We start from the raw sequence: 22,624 nt of genomic DNA, 5'->3' as shown, positions 1-22,624 counted from the left end.
TCCCTGATCCTCTAACAGCTTCCTGGTGAGCCCGAGCCCTTACTGCAGATGGAGAGAATTGGAGCAGGGCTCTACCACCCCAGGCATTTCCCATAGCTTTGACTGTGGGTGATCCCCCAAGGAGCCTCTGGGGTGGCAGCTCCCAGCCTCCCTTCATCCTCAGAGCTACCCTACACCCAGCCTAACAGGTGCAGTTTCAAGGTGTAACTTCTAACCTTGAGCAAGCTCAAACAACAAGAGACCCCCTTCAAGATATGCAAAAGGGCTGTGCAAGCAGCCCGTGTTAAAAAAAAGCCAAACAAACCTCAACCTCAGTACCTCACGCACACGAGAGTGTGGCCTCAGGGAGAGAAAGGCCAAGGGTGAGGTGGGGCACCACACCTCAACGCTCCACTCCTCTCCTGACCGCATCGATCCTCATTTCTCCTCACCTCACTCCATCGCTCCTCTCCTCATTTCTCTTCTCACCTCGCTCCATCGCTCCTCTCCTCATTTCTCCTCTCCTCAGTTTGCTCCATTGCTCCTCTCCTCATTTCTCCTCTCCTCATTTCTCCTTACTTCACTTCACCGCTCCTCTCCTCGTTTCTCCTCTCCTCAGCGCTCCTCCGCCTGAGGAGAGCCCACGCGCCACCGGCACGAGACACCCCGACCCCACGCGCCGCTCTCCCTCGCAAGACTGCAAGTCCCAGCAGCCTGCGCGCGGCCTCCCCCTATTGGCCGGCGCCGGCAGGAAGCGCGCGGCGGGTCGAAGGGCGAGGGGCGGGGGACGCGCATCGGCCGGAAGGGAAGGCGCAGGTCTGTGCCCGGGGACGGGGCGGGCGGCCTGGGGTGGGCCTGGCCCGGAGGGAGGCGGCGGTGCCATGGGGGGCGCGGGCCGCAGCCCGGTCCCTTATCTCCGGGGGCGGGATAGGGCTGAGGTGACAGAGCCTGGAACGGCTGCCTGGCGCCTAGCTCCGGGACGCCGTGGCGGGGCTGAAGGGGAGCGCGGTGCCGGCGGGGCCTGGGGAGGCGGCGGGGGGACCGCAAGGGGCCGGGGTGGGCGAGGGGGTGCTGAGGCCTGTGGGTGACTTCAGTCCCACTGCGAAGGAAAAGCCGCAGCATAGTGCTGTGCTGTGCCCTGCCGGTCCTGGGAATCTGAGCCCGTGACTTAACTTACTTATGGGAACAGTGTGCTGGGCCCGTGTCGCTGTGTAGTGCGTAGGAGAGGCATGTCTAAGTTCCTCCGTCCCTTGAGGGGTCATGGTTTCCCTTGGGTGATATCAAGAGTACTTTTAAGAACTTTTGAGATTTGTTTGCTGAGAAGGTGTTTATATTATGCTTGTTGAGGGTTATTTCCTTCTTATTTCTAAAAACCTAACCCCTCCAAGGAGTCCGACATGGAAGAATTTAAAGATGCAAGTCTACCCGAAGAATTACTTGATCACTTAAAGCTTTCTGATGAGAAGCCTTCAGAGACTGGCCCCAAAGATGCACAGAATCCCCAAAATATTGAAAGTGGATGTACACCATCTTCAGCCAAAGATCCCACGACAGCAGATGAGTATTTCCATGACTGTCATGACTCCTTTGAGGCAAAAGAACCTGTGCTGGATGATGAAGGGAATTTACAGAATGATGAGAATAGCTCAAGGAAGCAGACAGAACTAGATGAAGAATATTTACTAGAACTAGAAAAAGATATGCCAGAAGAAGAAAAACAGGTAATCCAAAGTACTGGTGTTGAATATAAAAAGATAATATTTTCAATGTCACGTTTCTGAATGGTTTGTGACCAGCATGAAAATGGACCTGTGAAATTCTTACGTGTCTAGTTTTAATGTTCTTACTTTCTTCTTTTAGGTAACAAATAGTTGTATTAGCTTTCCCTACTCTTCTTAATCATCACATTCCTTTGCAGATTTTCAACTACTTTCACTGGTGTTTAAGGTTACTGTGACTCGGGGAGATTAGAACAAAAATCTCCCTGTGTCATGTTATTTAATTGTGTACATTCATTGTTTTCATCTGATTAGCTGCAAGGTGCTTTTCCAAAACTCAGAGGAGGTTTCAGGATAGCCCTGTAGGCATGAATTAGATCTTATTTTAATAAAGGAAATAGAGTCCTTACTGAAAGGCTAGCTGCTCAGTTTGGATCATAGGTAATATTGAGTAACTGTTTGAGGTGAGGGAAGGAGACAGTGGAGTAAGGAACAACAGTCAACACGAGGAGGTATGCAGCATCTTAGGAAAACACTACTTCATAGAGGATGATAGTGTATTGTATAGCTGTATAGTTTTTATTCTGGAAATTCCCAAATCACCAGGAGCAGTAGAAAAAATTACTACATAATGAACAACTACTAATAAACTTTTGATGAAAAAAGAAGAAATGAAGGGTCACATGAAACTTTTTTTTTTAAAGCGCTTAAAATATTATGAATGTTTCAGTGAATTTATATGGGCTTATTACTCTTTAATACAGGCAGGCAGATCTCTTCTAATTTAACTGACTTAGTAAAGCTGGACCATGCTTTCTTAACTGTTGGCTAGCCCTGTCTATGTTGTGTAAGTAAATAAATGCTGCCTATGCATTGCCCCAAAAAGTTGGAAAGAGGGAGAGGATTGGCAGTAATTTGACTGTGGTGTGGTCTTACTGTCAGCTACTGTAAATAGAGAATGAGGGGCAGAAATATGCAGAGCTAAATTGCTGGAGGCAACCAAACATCTGTATTGTTTGTTACAAACCAGTATAAAGAAATTTAATCAAGTTGTGGCTCAGATAATTCCCTTGCTGGTAGGGTGGGATTTCTGACCAAAATACATCAGTGAAGACAAAAAGGTAGTTTTCCCTCTGTGGTACAGATTGTCATGTTAATGGAGAAATTCCTTGAGTTCCTTGGAAAAGCAAGATGGGCAGGTGGGGAAGGGGGACATGGAATATAATCTCCTTAAAGTAGGAATAAGACTAGATGTAATACTTGTCTGCTGCTTCACCTTGTGGAAATCACTTTGGATCTTGCTTTTTCTGTTTGTCAGTTTTCACGTCTGTAAAATGGGCGTAATGACGCTTGCCAGTTGTAATACCTTGAGCTCTAATAAAGAATAAGGGGGGTGGGGGGAATCTCAAGTTATTTGGTGCATCCTTTCCCCCAAAAGGGCCTCTGGAGAGGTCACCTAGTCCAGCCCCCTGCTCAAAGTTAGATAAATAGATCAGCCTGCTTAGAGCCACGCAGACATTTCAGAGGCTGGAGGTTGCACAGCCTCTCTGGGCCCCTGTTCTAGTGTTTAATTACCCTCATGGTGGAAACTTTTGTCCTCGTATTTAATTAGAATTTCCTTTGTTGCAACTTGTGACTACTTGCCCTTCTTTTTCTGTGTGCCTTGAGGAAGAGTTCATCTCTGTTTTCTCTAGCAATGGAGTCTCCACTGAGCTGCCTTTTCCTAAGGCTGAACAAACTCAGTTCTCCTAGGCTGTCTGCTTAGGTCATGGTCTGCAGCATCCTGACTATCTCGGGGCCCTGCGCTGGACTCCCTTTGGGAAGTGTTTTGGTATTTTTTGTATGGAGTGTGCACCAGAACTGTGCACTCTTGAAATGCATTCTCTCAGTTGCTGAACAAAGGACAAAGACCACTTTCCTTGACTTATTCACTACACAGAAAAACCATTATCGCTTTGCCCTTGTGTCTTTTCCAGTTTAGACTAACCATTCCTTTTTTTCTACTTGTATTTATTTCTTGTACAACAAGGAACATTGTCATCATGAGTCACAATGAGGTTTCTGCAGCAGCCTAGAACTTCAAGGCAGTTTCAGAGTTTCACAGATAAAATGCTAAAAGCTGGGGGGAAATTATGTCATCGAATTAAACCAGAAAGAGCAGTAGGCCTAGAATTTGGGTGTCTTAGTTTTTGTGCTGCTGTTGTTTCTGTTGTATTGTTAGGTAATCATTTAGTTTTGCACATCATTTTACAGAAGGAAAAAAAATGAGCAAAAGAATAGTGAATGTTGAATACTTGCGTTCACCTTTGTGGAACTCCATTGAAAGGTGCTGTGAGAGTACAAGATAATAACTGTTCAGAGCTGGAAAGATTTCCATGGAGAAAGTATTGAGACAGCGGCAGTTCTTGTCTTTCTGTAGGTTTATTTCCAGTGCATTGTGTGATTGTGCATTCTGGTTTCATTTAGGATTATACCTAATGAAATGTGGGTATTCCATCTCTTAGTGTTACCATATCTATTAGATTGGCAATATTTATACTGTGAACTTTGTTTATGTTCCATAAAGAACTTTCTGAGTGGATTATATAAGCAGTCTTTAAAATATAACTATTTTTTTCTCTAACAAAATACTGCTGGTATCTCTTCAAAGCAAAGTTTGAGAAATCCAGAAACCAGAGATGAATTAGAAGGTTACAGCAGTTGTTATAAGTATTGAAGTAGCCCATTTGCATGATCTTACTCTGCATCACCGTACAGTCTCTGTGTGGTAAAACTGTGGGGATGGATCATTCCTGAATTACTACTCCAGTTTTCCTCATAGTACTTGGAATTGATGGCTACAAATTTTATTTTATTTTATTTTATTTTAATTTTTAAAAGTGAAATGCTCTCTATATTTTGATTATGAAAAGAATCTGTTAAACGACGCAGCTTTTAAGGAAAAAATACTGCAGTTATGGTCTGAAAACAGCTGCTGTACATCCATTTATTCAGAGTTATGCAAACATTTTAAACCTTCCAGTTACTCAAAAGGTCGTTTTTGAGAAGAAGGGCAACATGAATTTTTTTATTTTTTTTTTTGCAGCTGGAGAAAATGAGGCAGAAATATTCAGAAGTTGTTTACTTGACTGTTTAGGTTGTGACCAGACACTCAGCAGCAGCGCTGTGTGTGCTGCTTAGGCAGTCCTTCAGCAGTTATTCTCAGCCCCCTGCTGCCTCCTCCGTTGTGCTGGCACACCTCTCTGCGGGAATGTGCAGTCAACCAGTTACGGGGGATGATTCAGATGAAAAATAATGCTGTATTTTTAGATCAAGGGCAGCGCTGATAAAAGTAGGCATCAAATAGCAGCCGTCGTGATGGCGTATAGGGGTAGATGGATTTTCTTCAATTAGACTACTTGCCTAAAGAAGAAAAACTTCCTATGAACTGTGGCTGCAGCACCAGCCATAAACTGTGTACTCAAGTCATAAGGAAAGCTGGATGTTAGCCCCACTCAAATGAAATTAATGGACCTACACCTTAATAGTTTGTCATTTTGTTTTGTTTTTCAAACTAAGCCCAATGTTATGTTTTAGCAGCTTTAATAAATGAATTCTTTTGAGCGATGTTCTCCAATTAACTAGGCTGTAGAAAAGAAAGTCTCTAATTTATTCCAGAGATGCAAAGACAGATTCTAGTCCTTGTTCTGTGTATTTATGCATATCTGATGTGCAAGCTTTCATGGTGGCAGCTCTAAGTAGAAATTCTCACCCGTGCAGAAGCTGCTGCAGAGATCCAAGTGAAGGAGCAAGTGATTGTGTATTTTCTCTCAATTATATTTTGAGAGCCCCATACAGTGAGATTTCTAATTTTAAGCAACAGGAATTACTTCCAGGAAAACAGTACCAATACTGTAAGAAGTCTTCTCTGCACAGTGAAGCAAAAGAAGAACTTAAAGGGATGTTAAGACACAAACCTGCAAGAAGCATTCTTAAAAACAGATGTAGCGTAGAGCCTGGGTATTTGCCTGGACTTGCAGCTCAAAGCTTTTTAAGAATTAAGCAGGCTGAAACAAAATTCACTTTTACAAGATTGTTGTTGTTGTTGTTTCAAAAGCATGCTGATTGCTGCCTCAGCAGAGGCACTGAGCAGTAAATTGCTTTTGATGCATTACAAACAGATTTTTCTGGTTAGTTGTCATTGACAGTGATGGCTTTGACGTTGGTCTAGTCTGCAGAATTAATCAGAAGACACCCAACAGCTGTTACATGGTAATTGTTTCAGTCTGATGCGGTCCTCTTCTGGAGGGACACCCATTAATTATGAGTTTATCCAGCAGCAAGATTCTGAATCCCTCATGCTCTTCCATCATGACAGATGTTGTCTTGTTCTTTGGGCCTTGTCTGGCAAAGACTTAAGCACCTGGCCTAATAAGCTCTTATTTTGGATATAGAACACTCTAGCTGCTGTGAGACCCTGGAATAAATATCTAATATTCCTCAAAAGCAATTAATATCTTTGGGCTGTTGTATGTGCATTAGAGCTACAGCTGGCTGTAATCATGCTCAGCTTCTATTTTAACACTAGGAATTATGTCAGCAAGACAAGGAACAGAGCTCTAGTGGAAGAGATTCTTGATTAGTATCTTGTTAGCAACTCTGTAAGAATTAAGTGAAACTGATCTTTGAGAAATTGTATTTTTGAGTTAAACCTGAGATTTTTTTAGTTCTGGGCTAAACAGTAAAAATTCCTTTTTCTCTCCCCACCCCTCCCCCTTTTCTCCAGAAGTTCTAGGTTGTGTTAGAGAATGTTGTCTTAATCAAGACATTTCCTTTAAACTGCTCTGTTCCTCACCCTTTCTGCCCCATGCTTCAGGTTGATCCCATTGTTCTTCCATAAATTATGGCTTCTGTATAGAATTTGCTTTTCCAGGGGCTGAAGAACTGATCTGGGATTTCTTCTGAGATGGTTTCTCAGGTGTAGTCATTCATTTCAGCATTTGGTGTTTTCCTAGTTCCATCTGTTCCATATAGTATAGTAATCTTTACTCCGTCAGAGTTGCTGTTTTTTCTATAGTATTTATGAAATAAAGGGAACAAATAAGGAACAAAATGGAAGATAGGAGGAAACAAAGTGAGTCATATTTTGGAGCAGTCTTCAGGTGTTGATCACTTGGAGAGGTTCTCAGAACTCTTTCCAGGCACAATTAGGTGGTTGGACCAAAAAAACCAGATTATTAATACATGAGACAATGCAACTGACTGCACAGCAGTGAAACTTATCACATAAATTACTGACAAATACCAATAAGGAATATATCTGTTGTTAACAATTCTTATCAGCATTCAGAATTATTTTGTGTAGCAGTAAATCTTGCAAGGCAATTGGGTTTTGAAAGCATCACTGTGCAATCTTATGAAATATACTAAAAGGTGATGCCCTTATTCAAATGACCTACTTTAATAACCTAGATCCCATATACAGTACAGCACCAATACTAAATATGCTATTCTTTTGGTCAAATTAGAGGAAAAGATGGATTGATAGACTTAAACTGCCCTGTCTTATGGCTTGTGAAATAGAACAAAATACCCTGTTATATTTTCTGATTTAATCAAAACTTGGAGTAGTACATTTGAGAAGTATATCTGTGTCTACTAGGTTAATTAATTCCAACTGTTGGTGACAAGAACCTGGATAAAATCTGGAGTATTGCTCTCCCTTTGTGATTTATAGTTCTTTGAGTTAAATTTTTAAAACTAAAAAAAGTCTTTTGCTGGATGGCAATTTAAAAGAGTGAAAAGGTATACCTTCATCTTACTTTCAGTGCTGCTATCTGATTTGATCCTTATATACATTTTTGCGTGTCTAGAAGATGCTGATACTGGCAAATTGAGGCCTTTTTGACTTGTGGTGGTGATGGATTAAGTGGTCGGCTCCACTTTTCTGCCTGAGGCTGTTGCCTCTGGAACAGGGATGACTGAATGGCATGTCATGTCACTCAGGAACAGTCACGGTTAGTCTGGCACATTACCTTAAACTGTCAAGGATGGATATGACCTCTTGTCTCTGGAAGTGCTGCTTACAATTTCAGGAAAAGGTAGTGATTTGGCAGTAAAAAGACTGATGCATCTTTACTATGGAGTTACAATGAGCAGAGATGGGCTAGAGTCTAGCAAGGCTTATTACTCTGTGTCTTCAGTGTAGAGGGCAGATTTGGCACAGTTTTCAAGTGATGACTCCAGCAAGATTTGAAAAAGGGCTTTTTGAGTGACTACAACCTTAAATTGAAATTGAAATACTTGAATGTATAATACAGCAATAGCTCCACAGAACTGCAGGGGGAAGCAGATGACTACTAATGGATGACTTAGGAATAGCATTGGTATTTGAAACTGAGAAATATGTTCCTTATCTGTTTAAATTCTTTGCTTCTGTGCACCCTTTGAACCCCAGTAATTCTAAATTGACTGCTACTTGGTGACCTTACAAAAAGCTGTATGAGATGCAGATGTGCATTGTCACACTGTGTAAATAGCCTTACAGAGAAGGGAGCACACATTTGCTGCTCTTGACAAAACTGGAGCCAAGAACATTTCCCGAGCAAAGTTAAATCAATTGATCAAATAAAATGCATAGGAACAGCCAGCGGAAGCGTAGTTGGAAGCGTTACAAGCTCAGGGTGTTTGTCCTTCAGCTCTCACCTGCTATATTTAAGGATTTCACTTCAAGCGCTTCTATTACATTGGCTACTTCCAAAACAGTGAAAATGTATAGGTTGCTTTCTTCTCTAATAGTAAAATAGTGCTTTAATGCTTTTATTTTTAACCCTGAGTTTTTTGGCAGAGTAGCTGAGGTTCAGGGACTGTATTTGATGGTCTTTCTTTGGAATTGTTGCCTTTCATTGTCAGAAGGCCAAGCTGTCTTTTCTCATTACTTCAGATCAGGCCTTAATCTTCAGCACCTCTTGCTTGCCAGGCAGGTTTATGTTAAGATCCTAATTTCTTCAGAATATGAACTATTGCCATTCAGTATCCAAATCTGGAAACATTTCTCATCCGATCCTTTAAGAATCATGTTACTAGTTAAATGTAGTTATTTCTCCTGGACTTTGAAAAAACATTTTTTTTACTTTGTACATCAAAAACTAATGCCTGCCATTTGGAATTTGTCATCTTTGCGTTAATAAAATTTGCAAAAAAGAAACTTTAAGATTTTGCTGACTTTGACTAGCAGAAAATCAGAATGGAGTGTAAGTTGGGGAGGTTGTGCGTGACCTCAATGTCGTATTCGAGCAGCCTCAGGGAACGCAGTGGGTCAAGATATCTTTTCCTTAGGCAGAGCGTCCTAAGAGTTCAGTCTGACCTACTTCCCTCGCTGAGGAAAGGGTAGCCTGCCCTGCAGCTACTTAAATCTTTTGCTGAAATATGAGTGGGTGGGGACACTGAAATGACATTGTGCAAAATTTGTCCCAAGGACAAGTCACTTGCAATTTTTTCACTCTGGTTTGATATGATCACAGTAAACTGATGACCAGTCAATTTGCAGTTGTCCATTGACGCTGGAAATGCAGCTTACTGAGAGAAGAAGTTATATCTTCTAACACTGCTTTGGGTTTTGGTTGGTTTGTTGTTTTTTTTACCATGAATTTGAATAGAAGACTGATTCTAACAGCATCCGTTGGAGCAGTCCTTTCAGGTTAAATGTAAATTCATCCAAAATAGTTGATTTGCAGCTGCTTTAGTGTTAGGATTTTCTGTTAAAGAAGTGTATATATGGAGGAATAAATTATGGATTTATTTCACAAATACATAGTGTCCTTTAGAGGGCAGTGCATTTAGGGTGTAATGTGCTAATACATACAATTTTACATTTTGTGGAAAAGCCAGAGGAATTTGTTGTTTGGGATGGTCTGCTGTTATGTATTGATTATGGGTCATAGTTCAAAAGAAAATCCAGAATGATGCATGAGGTACCCTATAGACTTTACATTTTTGAAAAACACTGCAAGAACTTGTGAAGTTTAGTACTTCAGGGGCAGCCTGGAACCCGTAATTCAGAGATATCTTGAAAACGTTGGTGAAGCTGTAACAGAAATACTGGGTTTGAACCAGAACTGCATTGCGTGCATTGCTGCTTCCCAAGGAGCTGAGTAAGCTGCAAAACCATGCTCGGTGTTCTTGACAATGCTGCTGGCTTCTGGAACATGCTTAGACAACACCTTTTCTGGTCAAGTAGTCAGAAGTGACCGCAAGACTGTCACTGACGTTTGTATGTCTGTAAGTTATGTGACTAATAGTTCTCTGTCCTTCAAGTTTGTGCAGTCTGATTCGCAGGCAAGAGGACATATCCGGGAACAGGCTTTCTGAGGAGAGTTGTATGAATCATCAGCTTCCCAGTGTGACGGTCCTTAAACTCCTCTCTTGCTCAGAACTTTCAGCTGCCCAGGTTTCCCCAGCGAACATGGCCATACAGCCACCTAGGTCTTTCTTCTGTGCTGCTGAGACTCTGGGTCACAACCCTCTTGGCTACCTGCGAAGGAATCCCACAGTTGAAGAAATTTTTTGTTCCTCTTATTCTTTTTTAATTATTTTTTTTTAAATATAAAGCTTATTCTCCTGAAGCCTTCTTGCCGCAAATCGCCTTTTATATTAGTGTTTAATACTTAATTTGGGTAAACATATTTTCTAATAATTTTAATAAAATGAAACAAAATAATGATAATACAGGTAAAGCTCTTCATCCAGTATTCATTGATTTTTAGGTTTCTGCATCAGGAGTACAGCGACTATGCTGTAGTTCTCATTTCATACGAAACAAATTCTTTCATTATTGTGAAGTTGTAACTTTACCTTCTGTGACAGTGAATCAGTTAATGACACTTAAAAGGCCAGTTCCAAATAGGTCATGAGCAGCAAAGTCAGTAGGGCCAGCGTTTCAAGCATTTCTTATCTTGAATGAGGGTTGTCTTTGTAGATGTTTCGTGTTTTCCTGTAGGATCATCATCTCCAAACCTGTTCTGTGCTGAAATGTGGCTCCTTTGTTCACTGGTATGAAAATGACTTCTGTTGTGCTAACCTTCACTCTGTGTCCATTCACCATGTTGGAAAAATTTGCTTTCTGTGGAGGCCAGCTGTGTGTGTGGCAGTGACCTTGCTGGAGCTGTTCTCTCTGGCACTTCCAAAGTTTGGGTACAGTTCTCAAATGCAGTTACGTACTCCCTGTGGTGAACAGCAGAATCCTGCATTTATACAAAGAATTTGTGGTTTTAATGCAGCTTGTGCCTTAAGTGCTCAAATTTGTTTGTATATTCATATTTAGAAGGCACCAAATGGCTTGTGTGCGTCGGTGCAAGAGACATTGGGGAAGGACTTGTGTAGGTTTGTCTCCCCTGGAGGAAAGCCAGTTTCTAAACAGTGGTGCACACAGATCTGACCTGTGCTTTCTGGTTGTTGTTGTTCTAAATGTGAGGAGCAATGAGTATTAGAAAACATCTTTAATAGGCAATAGGAAAAAAATCAGTCATCTAGGCATGTATCGAAAGGATCAGATGATACTTTACTGTGTAATTTTGCGTGTCACAACTGAATGCCATTCTCCTGAGCTTAGGTTTCAGAGCATTGTGATCTGTTATTACTAAGATGGTGACAGTGGTCGGGTGAATTACTTTCCAAAACCAATAAAAGCAGGAGGAGAGAACCTCTGATTTTGTATTGTTTCTCAGCTACTTGGCATAGCTGTGAGATGGTGCAGCGCTCCACAGAGTACTATATTTAGCTGTTTCCAAGGAGATGTTCTGTGCGATATTGATAATTGCATTAATCCTTGATTTACACAATCTGCAGGAAAGGAAACTGCTCCTTTTCCTAGTGTTGGCTTTTTAATTGCTCAGTGATCTATACGTGATAGACACCTTGATTTAAGTCCTTTGTGTGTGTTGGGGGCAAAATCAGTGGTTCAAATGATCATTTTTCTACCATAGAAATGATTCGTGAACATGAGCATTGCTTCTTGATGTAACCATCTTACTTCTACTGCTTTGTTTTCACTTGTGTGAGGTATGCCTGCATGTGAAAGGCTTCCATTGTAAATAGGCTGAAGAGATGGCTTGATGACATCCTGTGTTTTCTGTATCAAAGGCTAAGAGCATTCATGTCAACTTCGCTTGTGCCAAGAGTACTGTTAAGATATTCATGGTTGAAAACATAACTCTGCTCAGCATGTGCAATTTTCACTGTGTAACAGAACAATCTTCCTGTCTCTGGGTCTGATGGTTTAGTCACTCTCTGCATAAGAAATCTTTCAGGGCAGTAACATCCATGGACCTCTTTCTGATGCAGTCAGCTCAACATGTTTTGTACAGCTCTGAAAGCAACTATGAATTTCTGAGATGGAGTTATCTCAAGCAGAATTTTCAATACTTTACATTTAAAATATATTCTACATAGTTGACCTGCGCTGATTGAATTAAATTGAGTTGGAAAGGAGAAGCAAACAGCCAGTAAAAAGCTAACGTATTAGTTTAGACCATGTAATTCACTATGAATGCTCTTTCTGCATACTATTGTCCATGAACTGGAGCTTTTTAATTGCCTTGTTGTTATACTCCAGGTTTCATGGATATATAAAGACTATCATATCACAATGACTACAAGCAAGCAATCTTGGTACTAGTTAAAATTCTTCTGGTTATATTTTATTCTGATTTCCATTCATACTTTATTTGGAACTGCAGCTGACCTACTTGTTCATTTCAATTAAATACTTTGAGACATTGTCTTTTCTTTTGTAGAAAAGAAGAAAGGAGAGCACAATGCTGAAGGAGAAAGGAAATGAGCAATTCAAGAAAGGAGGTGGGTTGATAATCTTCTAACACCGTATGGATGTTAGAGGATCTTAATTAATACTTAGCCCTCATGGTGATATTGCAGAAAACCCATAGGAAGCTCTCACACCTACTGTCATTCAGATTTATCATATATGTCATTTTGCATCCAGCTCTAGAGAACAGAAAGGGATAGCAGACCTCCTTAAGAGTTAAGTTGAAATCACAAAGACTTGGATTACTACAGCAGGATTCTCATGAAAGCTCAGTGTTTAAATCCAAGAACATGATACAGAATTGACTGCCTTCCAAGTGCCAGTGTTTCTTTTACTAATCAAAAAAGGCTTCCACTAGGCTTTGAGTTTTGCTAATGCAGGACTCAGGGGCTCAGTAGCTCTCTCCTACCTTTGTAGAGTTGCATGTTTCTTTTTATCCACTGACTCTGTTATATATTTTATTTACGTATGTGTGTGTACATAAATATAGACAACTATATATACATATACAATCTATAAGTACTTACATGTACATCTATATACATGTATACACATGTGTATACATACATATATACATGTATATGGAGATGTACACACATGTGTATGTGTATATATAGAGATGTACACGTACACACACACGTACATGTATTTACAAAAACTGATTTAGAGGTATGTAAATTTCTAGCTTATGCCAAAACGGGACTTGTTCAGAACCTAGGTAATACATAACAACGGGGTTGAGGTCGGTAATAAATAACTGTAACAATACTTTTAATTAAAAAACACAAAGGGGGAAGTGATTTTGACACCTACCTTTCATTTAATGTTCTGGTGGCTAGAGGATTCACAAAGAATCCAGGAAATGCAGATTCATACTTTCTTCTGTCTGCAGGGACACAAATGACTAATTTCCCCTTCCCAGAAGTCCCTGATAACCAGGCAGTGACCTTTGTGTTGGAGGTCTCTTACTGTGTGCTAGGAGAGCCATATTCCTGGGGAATGATTTACCAATTCAAGCAAGCATCAGAGGAGGCAGAAGGAATGAAAGCTTGTAGTGTTGGCTGAATCATCTTGTGAAGTCTCATCCATAGCCTCTTGACAAATTCTTTGGCAGATCTTTTCGGTGTGCCTGTGCCTGCCAAAGTGCTTACTAATCAGAAACACACCACCTTTGAAGGACCTGGATGGTCACCAGCTAATGTGCACAGCAAGAATTGCTCTGTTTTGAGGACAATGCACTTGTCAGCTGGCAGGGCATTGTTCAGAGTCGCTATGGGGCCTGCTCGCTCTTGACTGTACCTTTATTGGAAAACGAATAACTTGATAATCCCATGTGGTTTTCCAGTGGTCCTTGCTTTAGACCAGATGGATGATGGATGACGGATGACCTTCGGGCGATAATGGGTTTGTGGTGACTGACCTTTAAGTCAGTTATTGAAGATGATATGGCAAATAAAATATCTTCATAGCTGCTTTGAACAGGTATTGGTGCAGTGACACATTTCAGCACGTGCTTCCTTTCAGATCAAGGATACACTTAATCTAAAGGGATTCTACCTCTAAGGCTGGTACTTAAATAGAATAAAACAATTTCAGGGATGAGAATTACATGCACGTCATGCTATACTTGTTACATTAAACTCAGGACTATATTTCTGCTTTTACAAGGGTGTTGATTTTGAAATAATTAATTGTCATTGATCTATGTACTACTTAGAAATGCACTTTGTCTGAAAGCAGATGCTGATCCCGGTTTAATATTGCATCATATATTGAGAAATGTTTCCAAAGAAATCTTAGCCATGTGGTTCACTGACTGTACTGACATTTGAAATAAATGGTGTGTTTTGTTTTTTTCCTACTGCATCTGCAGACTATGGAGAGGCAGAAGACTCTTACACGAAGGCTCTGCAGATCTGTCCCGCCTGCTTCCAGAAAGATAGGGCTGTTTTGTTTTCAAACAGAGCTGCTGCAAAAATGAAACAGGTGAATATTCTTGTTATGAAATACCATGTATTGATTACATGACAAATGCAATAATGAAGTCATTGGGGGAGCATAAAGGAGGGCAAAAGAGTAAAGCTGTTTGCAGGTTTTGCTGCTTGCTCAGTCTCTCACGCTCCCAGTAGAAATGCTGGTACGCTTGGTTTTCCTGAGGATGAAAACCAACCTGAAAGCTGCAGTTGGAACAGCTGTTCAAAGATGCTCTTCTGCATTATGTTTAAAATACTGATTTTTCTTTCATTTTCTCTATTTTAATGAAATTCAAAGTTCATGTGGAACAGATGTCTTTAAGCACGTTAATGTATGCAGACCATGTATTAGATTGTTTAGAATTGTAGCTCGTTAGTGTTTTTTCTAAAAGCCTGCATTGTCAGATACTTGTCTTAATTTAATTGGCTAAAATGCTTTGAGGCATAAGCAGGACTTCCTAACTATGGCTTTATTAATTTAGTCTGTTCCCTTCACAGTTTCTGTGTAGTAGGGACAGACCTGCTGCAGGTAGGGCATGGTCTAGATAGGATGGGTGCAGCTTTCTCCATAGGTTTTCTGTTCCTTGACCAGGGACAGGTGCCCAGATGTTACCAGAGTCAGCACTGGGCTTAGGCAGCACGGAGGGCACAGAACACGATCTCTGTAAACGGAAGCTTTCACTTTCATTTCATAATAGGGGAGAAATTACTCCCTATTTTTGCCTTTGTTTTTAAGATTATTTTAAGATTATTATAGAAAAATAGCACAGTAACTCCTATCCTCAGTTTACCCTCCTGCAAAGGGAACTTTCTTGCAGTTTTACTCCAGTATTGAGACAGATGCAGCTCTGTTTAGAAACATACCCTGGAGCCATATTCAGGCATAAATAAGTAAATTCTTACTCTGTGTAGACTACTCTTGTTCAGCCAGAATTATCTAACTTGCTTGGGATGCTGTTGGGATACTGAATTGTTTGAGCAGACAAGGAAAAAATGGAATAAAATCTGTAATAACAGATGCTGGAACCTTTCAAATAATGAAAGCTGTAAACTGAAAAAACTCCTTATAATCCACATTAGCTATTCATATCACTAGGAAACTAATCTAATAGTCCCCAAATGAGCCCAAGATGATAAAAGAACTGCACAAACTAGTGTATCTCACCAGCATAGATCATTGGAACCCGACAGACCAATATATTATTCTGAAAATAGAGTCATACTGTTAATAACTTCCCCATTAAGTTTGTTCTTCCATACCTGCTGCTGCCATTTGCCTTGCACTACAACAAAAGCTCATGAGGCAAGAATCTCTCGGGCAGTTCTGTTTCATGGAGGAGAAAATAGTTACTTGGGTGTAGAAAGATTACTACTACTTAGATCAACAATACATGCATGGAACAACCTGCTTTTTTTAATTTTATTTTTTTAAAAGCCTTTTGAGTCTGGATGAAGATTTGATCTCTGTCTCAGCTCTTTTTTTTGGTTTTGTTTTGTTTTTTGTTTTTGGGTTTTTTTGGGTTGTTTTTGTTTGTTTGTTTGTTTGTTTTTGTGGTTCTTTTTATATTTTATTATTTTATTCTAAGCAGATTGCCGGGCTCTCATCTCCTTGCTGTGGTTGTCTGGGTGTGCTAAGATCTTGTCCCTACCACTTCTGGAAGTCTCATGCATTGTCCCTTGTAGAGAAAGCTGTATTAGTGCTAAAGTCAGTGCCTGCTTTCCAAATGTCTTGTTACGGACAAGAATTTATCTGGGAGTCTTGGGAACTGTCTATTCCAACCCCTTAATTAATTGAGAAAGGGAGAAAAGCTGCAGGTCGGTGAAGCCAAGGCCTGCAGATGTGACTCAGCCTTTTGAGCGGCGCTGCCGGCCGTGCAGCGGGAACACAGGCAGCCTTCGCAGAGGCAGCTAATCACCAGTAAAGAGCTTTACAGCAAGAGCAATGGTATGAAAAGCCTTGATTACATGAACACCCAATTCCTTGGAATGCCAGACAAACCATTGGCTTGGAGTTGCAAATAATCTCTTGCCCAACAAATATGATTTAAGTATAACAAAACTGGTTTGTGTTCTAGGAGAAGACGGAAGCTGCCCTAGGTGACTGCAGCAAAGGTAGGACTTTTTTTCAGTGTGCCACTCTTGTGCCAGAGCTTTCATACATAAATTCTGCCACTTAGTGCCTTACTGCAGAGCCGTAATTTTGGGCATAAGGGTCTTCAAAGAATTTATAGAAAAGCTCTGGTGGAAGACACCTGAATCCAAAATTATTTATTTTGTAAAATGTCTGTCAGACTTTTCCTGTCTGTAATAATTTAGTTTCTATTCTCTTGCGGCGATAAGGTTGCTGTTTGTACTTCTTTTTAATAGCAAAGTCTTTTCATTATGGAAGCTGTTTCTTTACACCTACTATTTTAAACCCACTTCCACCTGCCATTTCCCCCCACCCCCTGATTTTGGTTTAATCCCAGATTCCAAAGAACTGTGAGGCTTTATAGAATTAAAAGCATTATCAAGTCCCTTTTATACAAGGCTTTTGCTTTGTCAGAAGGGCTTATGCTCTCCCGTTCTTGTCCTGCATAGTTTTCTCTCTGCAACTTCTGGTGAATTCATTTCAGCTGTGCATTGCTGTATTGCTTCCACCCACTCACCCATGCTCGAATATTTGTTAAACTCCCCATGACAGCTGGGGAAAAAAGTCCAAATTACCAATCAGAAGACTAATCCAATGGCTGTGTGCCAGTACTGCTTGTACAGTAAATATGAGTTTGTGCACGCTAAAAGTACTCTTGAAGGTAAAAAATTCTAGCTGGCCTTTGTCACTTTGGGGGTTTGCCTTGTTTTGGTGGTGGTGCATTTTGAAAAAACACTTCTGCTGATTTTGTAGCGGCTGAAAGGGAATCGGTCTGCTCTGCAGCAGTGAGACATAAACCTACCATCGCTTGACACTCCCCAGGGACTTGGCTCACAAACTGCAATGCAACACTTGGAGCACAGCAGAGCAATTCACACCAACCTGCAGCTTGCTGACTGTAGCATTGTCTTTGTCCTTTCAGAAGAATTAAGTTAGAATATTTAGCTAGATAATCCTAGATTTAATTAATTGTCCCAAGAAACATTTTTAATGGGTTAGTAATTATAAAATTTCCAGTCTTTCTATGATGAAAAATAGATGAAGAAATTCTTGAGAAATTACTATTTGCAGGTTTCTGCTAAGTTTAGCATTCAGTCTTAACTGCATCTGTAAACACAGTCATGGCTGCCAAGGGAATAAGGGGAGGAAAAGCTTAAATTCAGTCAGTATGTCCCTCTGCAAACGTGTAGGGCTAATACAAGCTTGTGGATTCCCAACCCAATTTTGACCATTTGATACTAAATTCAGAAGAACACCAGTAGTTCTGGAGTTTGTCTCAACTTGAACTGAGATAAGCAGGGGAATACTTATTTTCCCTGCTATGTGTATCTTTGGGTATATTTAACTGTAGCTGTAATCTAATAATACACACTTATTAAATATACAAAAGCTGAAAAATATCTTACGGGTCCTTAAAATTTCTGAAGGGTTGCTTAGAATCTCTGCATATATAGTATTGCAAAATTAAATGTTTGTGCATTATAAATCACTTCTGTCTGTGGCAGATTGTAGACATTAAATGAAATAGGATCATTGCATTAGACTTTCACAGGGAAATGTATGCCTTTCTGAATTATGACTTAGCTTTTAAACTGTGACTCTGCTTGATTCTAAGCTACATTATAAAGATAACTTTTAAGAATTTATACATACTCAAGAATTCATTTGAGCTTTGGTTTTGTTTTCTAGCAGTGGAATTGGATCCTAACTATATTAGAGCTTTGCTGCGGAGAGCAGAACTGTATGAAAAAACAGAAAAACTAGATGAAGCCCTGGAAGATTATAAGGCAGTCCTAGAAAAAGACCCATCAGTTCCTCAAGCCAGAGAAGCTTGCATGGTAAGCCTTTTTAGTATACTTTGGCCTAACTTTAAACCAAGGTCTTTTCTTTCCTGTTCTAAATATTCAGTGCTGTTTATGCAAGGAGCTTCATATGCAGTGGTGATAACTTGGTTTTTTTGAGACTGAAAGTGTAGTGGTTTTCTCATCTGGTTTTACGTAAGGAATATTACATCAACTGCCACAACTTCCATGACAAGTCTCAGGCCCATAAAGCATAGTCTTCTTTTTACCTTTGTAAAATGAGTGAAAGTAAACAGGTGTTCTGAGCTGTAAACATGTAATTGCATGTTTAACTGTTGAATACCGTGCACACACAGACATACTTCTTTCTAGTTTTCTGATTGAGGCTGTTAATTGTATTTATGCATGTGCTAGAAAAGGTTGCCTAAATACTGCTGCATTTAGTAGCTATCATTTTAATAAGGAACTGCAATTTCAAAACCAGAATACAAGCACCCTATAATACAGTTCTTGCTAGATGTTTAATTAGTGGCAGTCTGGTTTTCTTTCAGTAGAATTATTTTTCTGATTAGTAAATTTGCAGTTCGAATGCCTTTATTGCATAATTATAAAATAATTACTTTTTTTTTTTTCTATGACTTGGCTATATGACTTTGAGTATGACAAGAGACAGGGTTGTGTCAGTTTGTATCTATGTTTTTGGCTACTTTAAAATGTTGATATTTTTGTTTCTTGGTTTAGCTGTTTTCTGTTCTTGTTCTTTGCTACGCCTTGTGTGTGTGTTGGCCACTTGGAGTTATTTTACTAATAATGACTGAAGTCTGCTATTAATCTTCAAAAACTTAGGCTTTCATTTGAAGAAAAGGGCACTTTGTAGTTGCAAACAGCACTCTCATTATTCAGTTACTCTCTTTGTTCTAAAATAAAAAACAAAAACAAAATTCTGCAGCTTAGTACTGTGTTCCAATGTCCACTTTCAATCAAATTACAAATACTTCAGGATTAAACATTTCTTGTGGAACCTTTCCCATATCTCTGTTAAGGAAATGCTTGAAAAATTTCCTTGGCCTTTAGGGTATATTAGCTTGGATGAAAAAAAGGTAAACCCCTAGCACTTCCTGAACCCCCAGTCTAACATGTAAATAATCCTTACTCAAGGGGGATTTAGAGTCACTGCCACAGCCTGCTGATTTGAGGTTTTAAACAATTCTTTGTGTAAAATACCAGCAGGAAGTGATTTTTCTAGTGATATTTAGTATGGCAGTGCTCAGTGTGGAAAATAGCTGTGGATTTGACAAGTTCAGGGAGTCTTTTCACAAGGGTAGTAAGAAGGGAAATCTATTTTGTGCAGAAAGCTCCTCTTACAGGATGCTTGCTGTTCTTATTTTTGATACGAAGTTCTGAAGGCTGTGTTGATAGGACAAATGCGATAGAGATGTGGCCAGACAGCCTGTGGTTTTGAAGGAACATGTGCTAATGAAAGGTAGCCATTATAAAAAGTACAGTGGTGGTCACTGTTTATCAAAGTGGGAGCTTGAGGTCATGGTAGATGAACGGTTTGCAAGCACCAGAGCCTGGAAAGAGGTGAGCATCTTCTGCAGGGAAAACGATAGCCAAACTATTCTTCACTTCCATTTTAAGGTAAATGGATGCAATTTCAAAATGCAATTCTTAGTTGGGCACCCATATCCATATGCCAATACTTGACTTATTTTTATATCTGGTCAATTTTTCAAAGGGCATCATTATTTTAGTTAAGCTTCACATGTGAACCTGCAATGTATCCTTCCCCATAAAGAAAAAAAAAAATCATTTGCTTCACCCACCAAATTATCTCTAAACTTTGAATATGTTGATCCAGAAATATTTTTGAAAGGCTTAGGTTTATCTGTTTTGACTCTCCATTTGGGAAAATAAATCATTAGTAGTGATTTTGCCCCCCCCTTCTCCATACCATGGTGTTGTAAGTGACAGATTAGAAACTGCTTTTACAGAGTATTAGACAAGAAGCCTTGCCTGAAATTGCTTCCTTTGGGACTGGATCAGTTGCAGTGATGGCAGAAAAATATTCTGCTTAACTGTGTAACTTGTGTAAGGGTATGGTTTCACAGAAGAGCTGAACTGATCTGCCAACTGCCCGCTGCTTCCAGAGCCGCCCAGTTGTTTTCCTTGTGCGAGCGCTGGTGCGAGCGCGTGTCCGACCCCGGGGGACGGCTGGTTCTGAGATGGCTCTGGCAGAGAGCTAACTCTGCTAAAGGGAAAAGCGACAACAAGCGAGCAAAAAAAAAAAAAAAGCCAGCAACCAAACAGCCCCGAAGTAAATACTTTTATATTGCCTTGGCTTTTTGCAGTCAGACAAGCCCTACTGCAAATGCTAGTGAGAAGGAAAGAAGACGTGGTCAAGGCAGTGCAGGAACTGGGGCCATCCCTTTTGGCAGCACCCACTGAGAAGGTCAGTTTGCTGCGCTGCGAAACAGCCCCCTGATGCTTGTTGCATGCATCTGGATGAGAGCAGGAGAGCACTCTATCACCTAGCTCTTGGCAATGGCTTAATAAATGATGGGCTTGTCAAACATCATTACTGCATGGGTAGTGAACGTGATGGGTCCATCACAGTCTAGAAAAGAGTATTTGTGTTGGCCTTGTTTATAGTCTCCTAGCTGAGACTATGGCTTATTTGATCCAGGAATTCAGCCAAAGTCTCTGCTGAACATTTCTAAAGCAAACGATGGGGTTTAGTTTCTGTAGCTTGTAGTCTTTTAGCGTTAGACCAGCTCCGGAGTGAGGCCTACTGTAATCTAGCCAGTTACTTGGTAAAACAGCATTAGTGTATGAGGAGTGCATTTTAGCAGCTCATCATACAAAGGACAACTGTGAGGATCAGGCAGTCAGGACTCTACTGATTAAGATTTGGGGACACTGGGTTTTGTACCACTGTAGCTGGTACAAGATGTAGGAAGTTTAAAATACATGTTTTGGCTGATTGGAACGCCCTGAAAGTATAGATACTGCCCTTTATACCTCTTGCAAAACCACAATTATTTTACAGTGAGCATGCCTCCAGTAGTCTCACAACAGAGTTCTTGCTCAGTAACCAGCGGAGATTCAGGCTAGAAGAGAATCATAAACAGTGCTGCTGCTCTTCCTGGCCATCTTTCAGGAATGTTTTAGAATGATCAGTAATTTATTCTTAATTTTTGTAGCTGGGAAGTACAGAGGTTGACTATTTCGCATACCTTCTGCTCCTTGACCTCATTTTACTATGGCAGAGGCTTTAGGCTCACATGTGGTGCTGAACACTTTGTACAAAATGCTCTCAGTTTACACTGTGGTGGGATTTAGGACATTCTGCCCTGAGTTGCTCCTGTTCTTTGTCAAGTTTCAGGGTAGAAGCAATCTTCTAAGACTGAACTCCTCTCATGAAAAATTGTTAAGGAAATCCTGACTGCTGGTTTTACACTTTTTAAAATATTCATAATAAATATCTAAATTTCATAATAAAATTCCAGCTGTAATGTTGACCAGATATGTGGTTATCTAAAAATGTAGGAGACTAAGAAGCTTTGCTTTATTGTAAGGTAAAGTGCATTGCTCTTTGCAGAAATATCGCAGCAGTTTTTCCCCCTCACCGGTAATGAAAATGATGCATCAAGAGAATCTGCAGATGAGCTTCATTCATTGTTAGAGCAAATCTTTCTCCTTCCTGTACACAGAAAATATTTCACATACTGCTTTAGGGAATGTCACGGTCTTGTTAAATGGCAGTTTAAAAATATGAAATACACAGTATTCTTTGCTTTGATTCCCGATTTGGTTGCTGCTCTAAAATTTTACTACTGTTTATATTTCACGAGTACAGCGGTAGTGTTTTGATTTAAATCCTGGTGGTGTGCACTGTAGTTACTTTTGACATCTTCAATGCCAAATGAAAGAGTTTGAAAATATAACGTTTTGCAGTCAAATACTCCCTATTGATGCTTCCCCAGAAAGTGTTTAATTATATAGTATCAATCTTTAGGTTTTGTTTTTAGCAGGTATATAACAGCGTTATGTCAAGTTTAGCTTCAGTGCAGTTTTTGAGGGATTGTCAGGAGAGAGAAACTTAGTTACCAAAAGAAGCTGTGCTTTGAGATAAGTATCATAGACACCAGATAACAGACACCTTTCTATAGATAACTGACCTTGCAAATACATTTCTGGAGTGAGAAATGCTGCGTCTT

The 22,624-nt window shown here is 40.1% G+C and overlaps 1 protein-coding gene across 2 annotated transcripts in view; it reads left to right on the top strand.

Annotated features, from left to right (window-relative positions):
• Positions 1–763: 763 nt before the first annotated feature.
• The window catches only part of TTC1 (tetratricopeptide repeat domain 1), a 33,112-nt gene continuing 11,251 nt past the window's right edge, over positions 764–22,624 (top strand). The window contains exons 1-6 of one of the 2 annotated variants that reach the window (XM_014947913.1): positions 764–795; positions 1,368–1,700; positions 12,470–12,530; positions 14,372–14,484; positions 16,547–16,583; positions 18,292–18,440. In XM_014947913.1, the coding sequence (XP_014803399.1) occupies positions 1,377–1,700; positions 12,470–12,530; positions 14,372–14,484; positions 16,547–16,583; positions 18,292–18,440 (684 nt within the window). In that variant the 5' untranslated portion in view covers positions 764–795; positions 1,368–1,376. The other variant, XM_014947912.1, reaches the window with a different exon arrangement.

The sequence above is a fragment of the Calidris pugnax genome, unplaced genomic scaffold, assembly GCF_001431845.1.
Source record: "Calidris pugnax isolate Ruff unplaced genomic scaffold, ASM143184v1 scaffold27, whole genome shotgun sequence".
Taxonomy (NCBI): domain Eukaryota; kingdom Metazoa; phylum Chordata; class Aves; order Charadriiformes; family Scolopacidae; genus Calidris; species Calidris pugnax.
The sequence above is the reverse complement of the archived record's forward strand: the minus strand, read 5'-3'. Positions and strand labels throughout refer to the sequence as shown.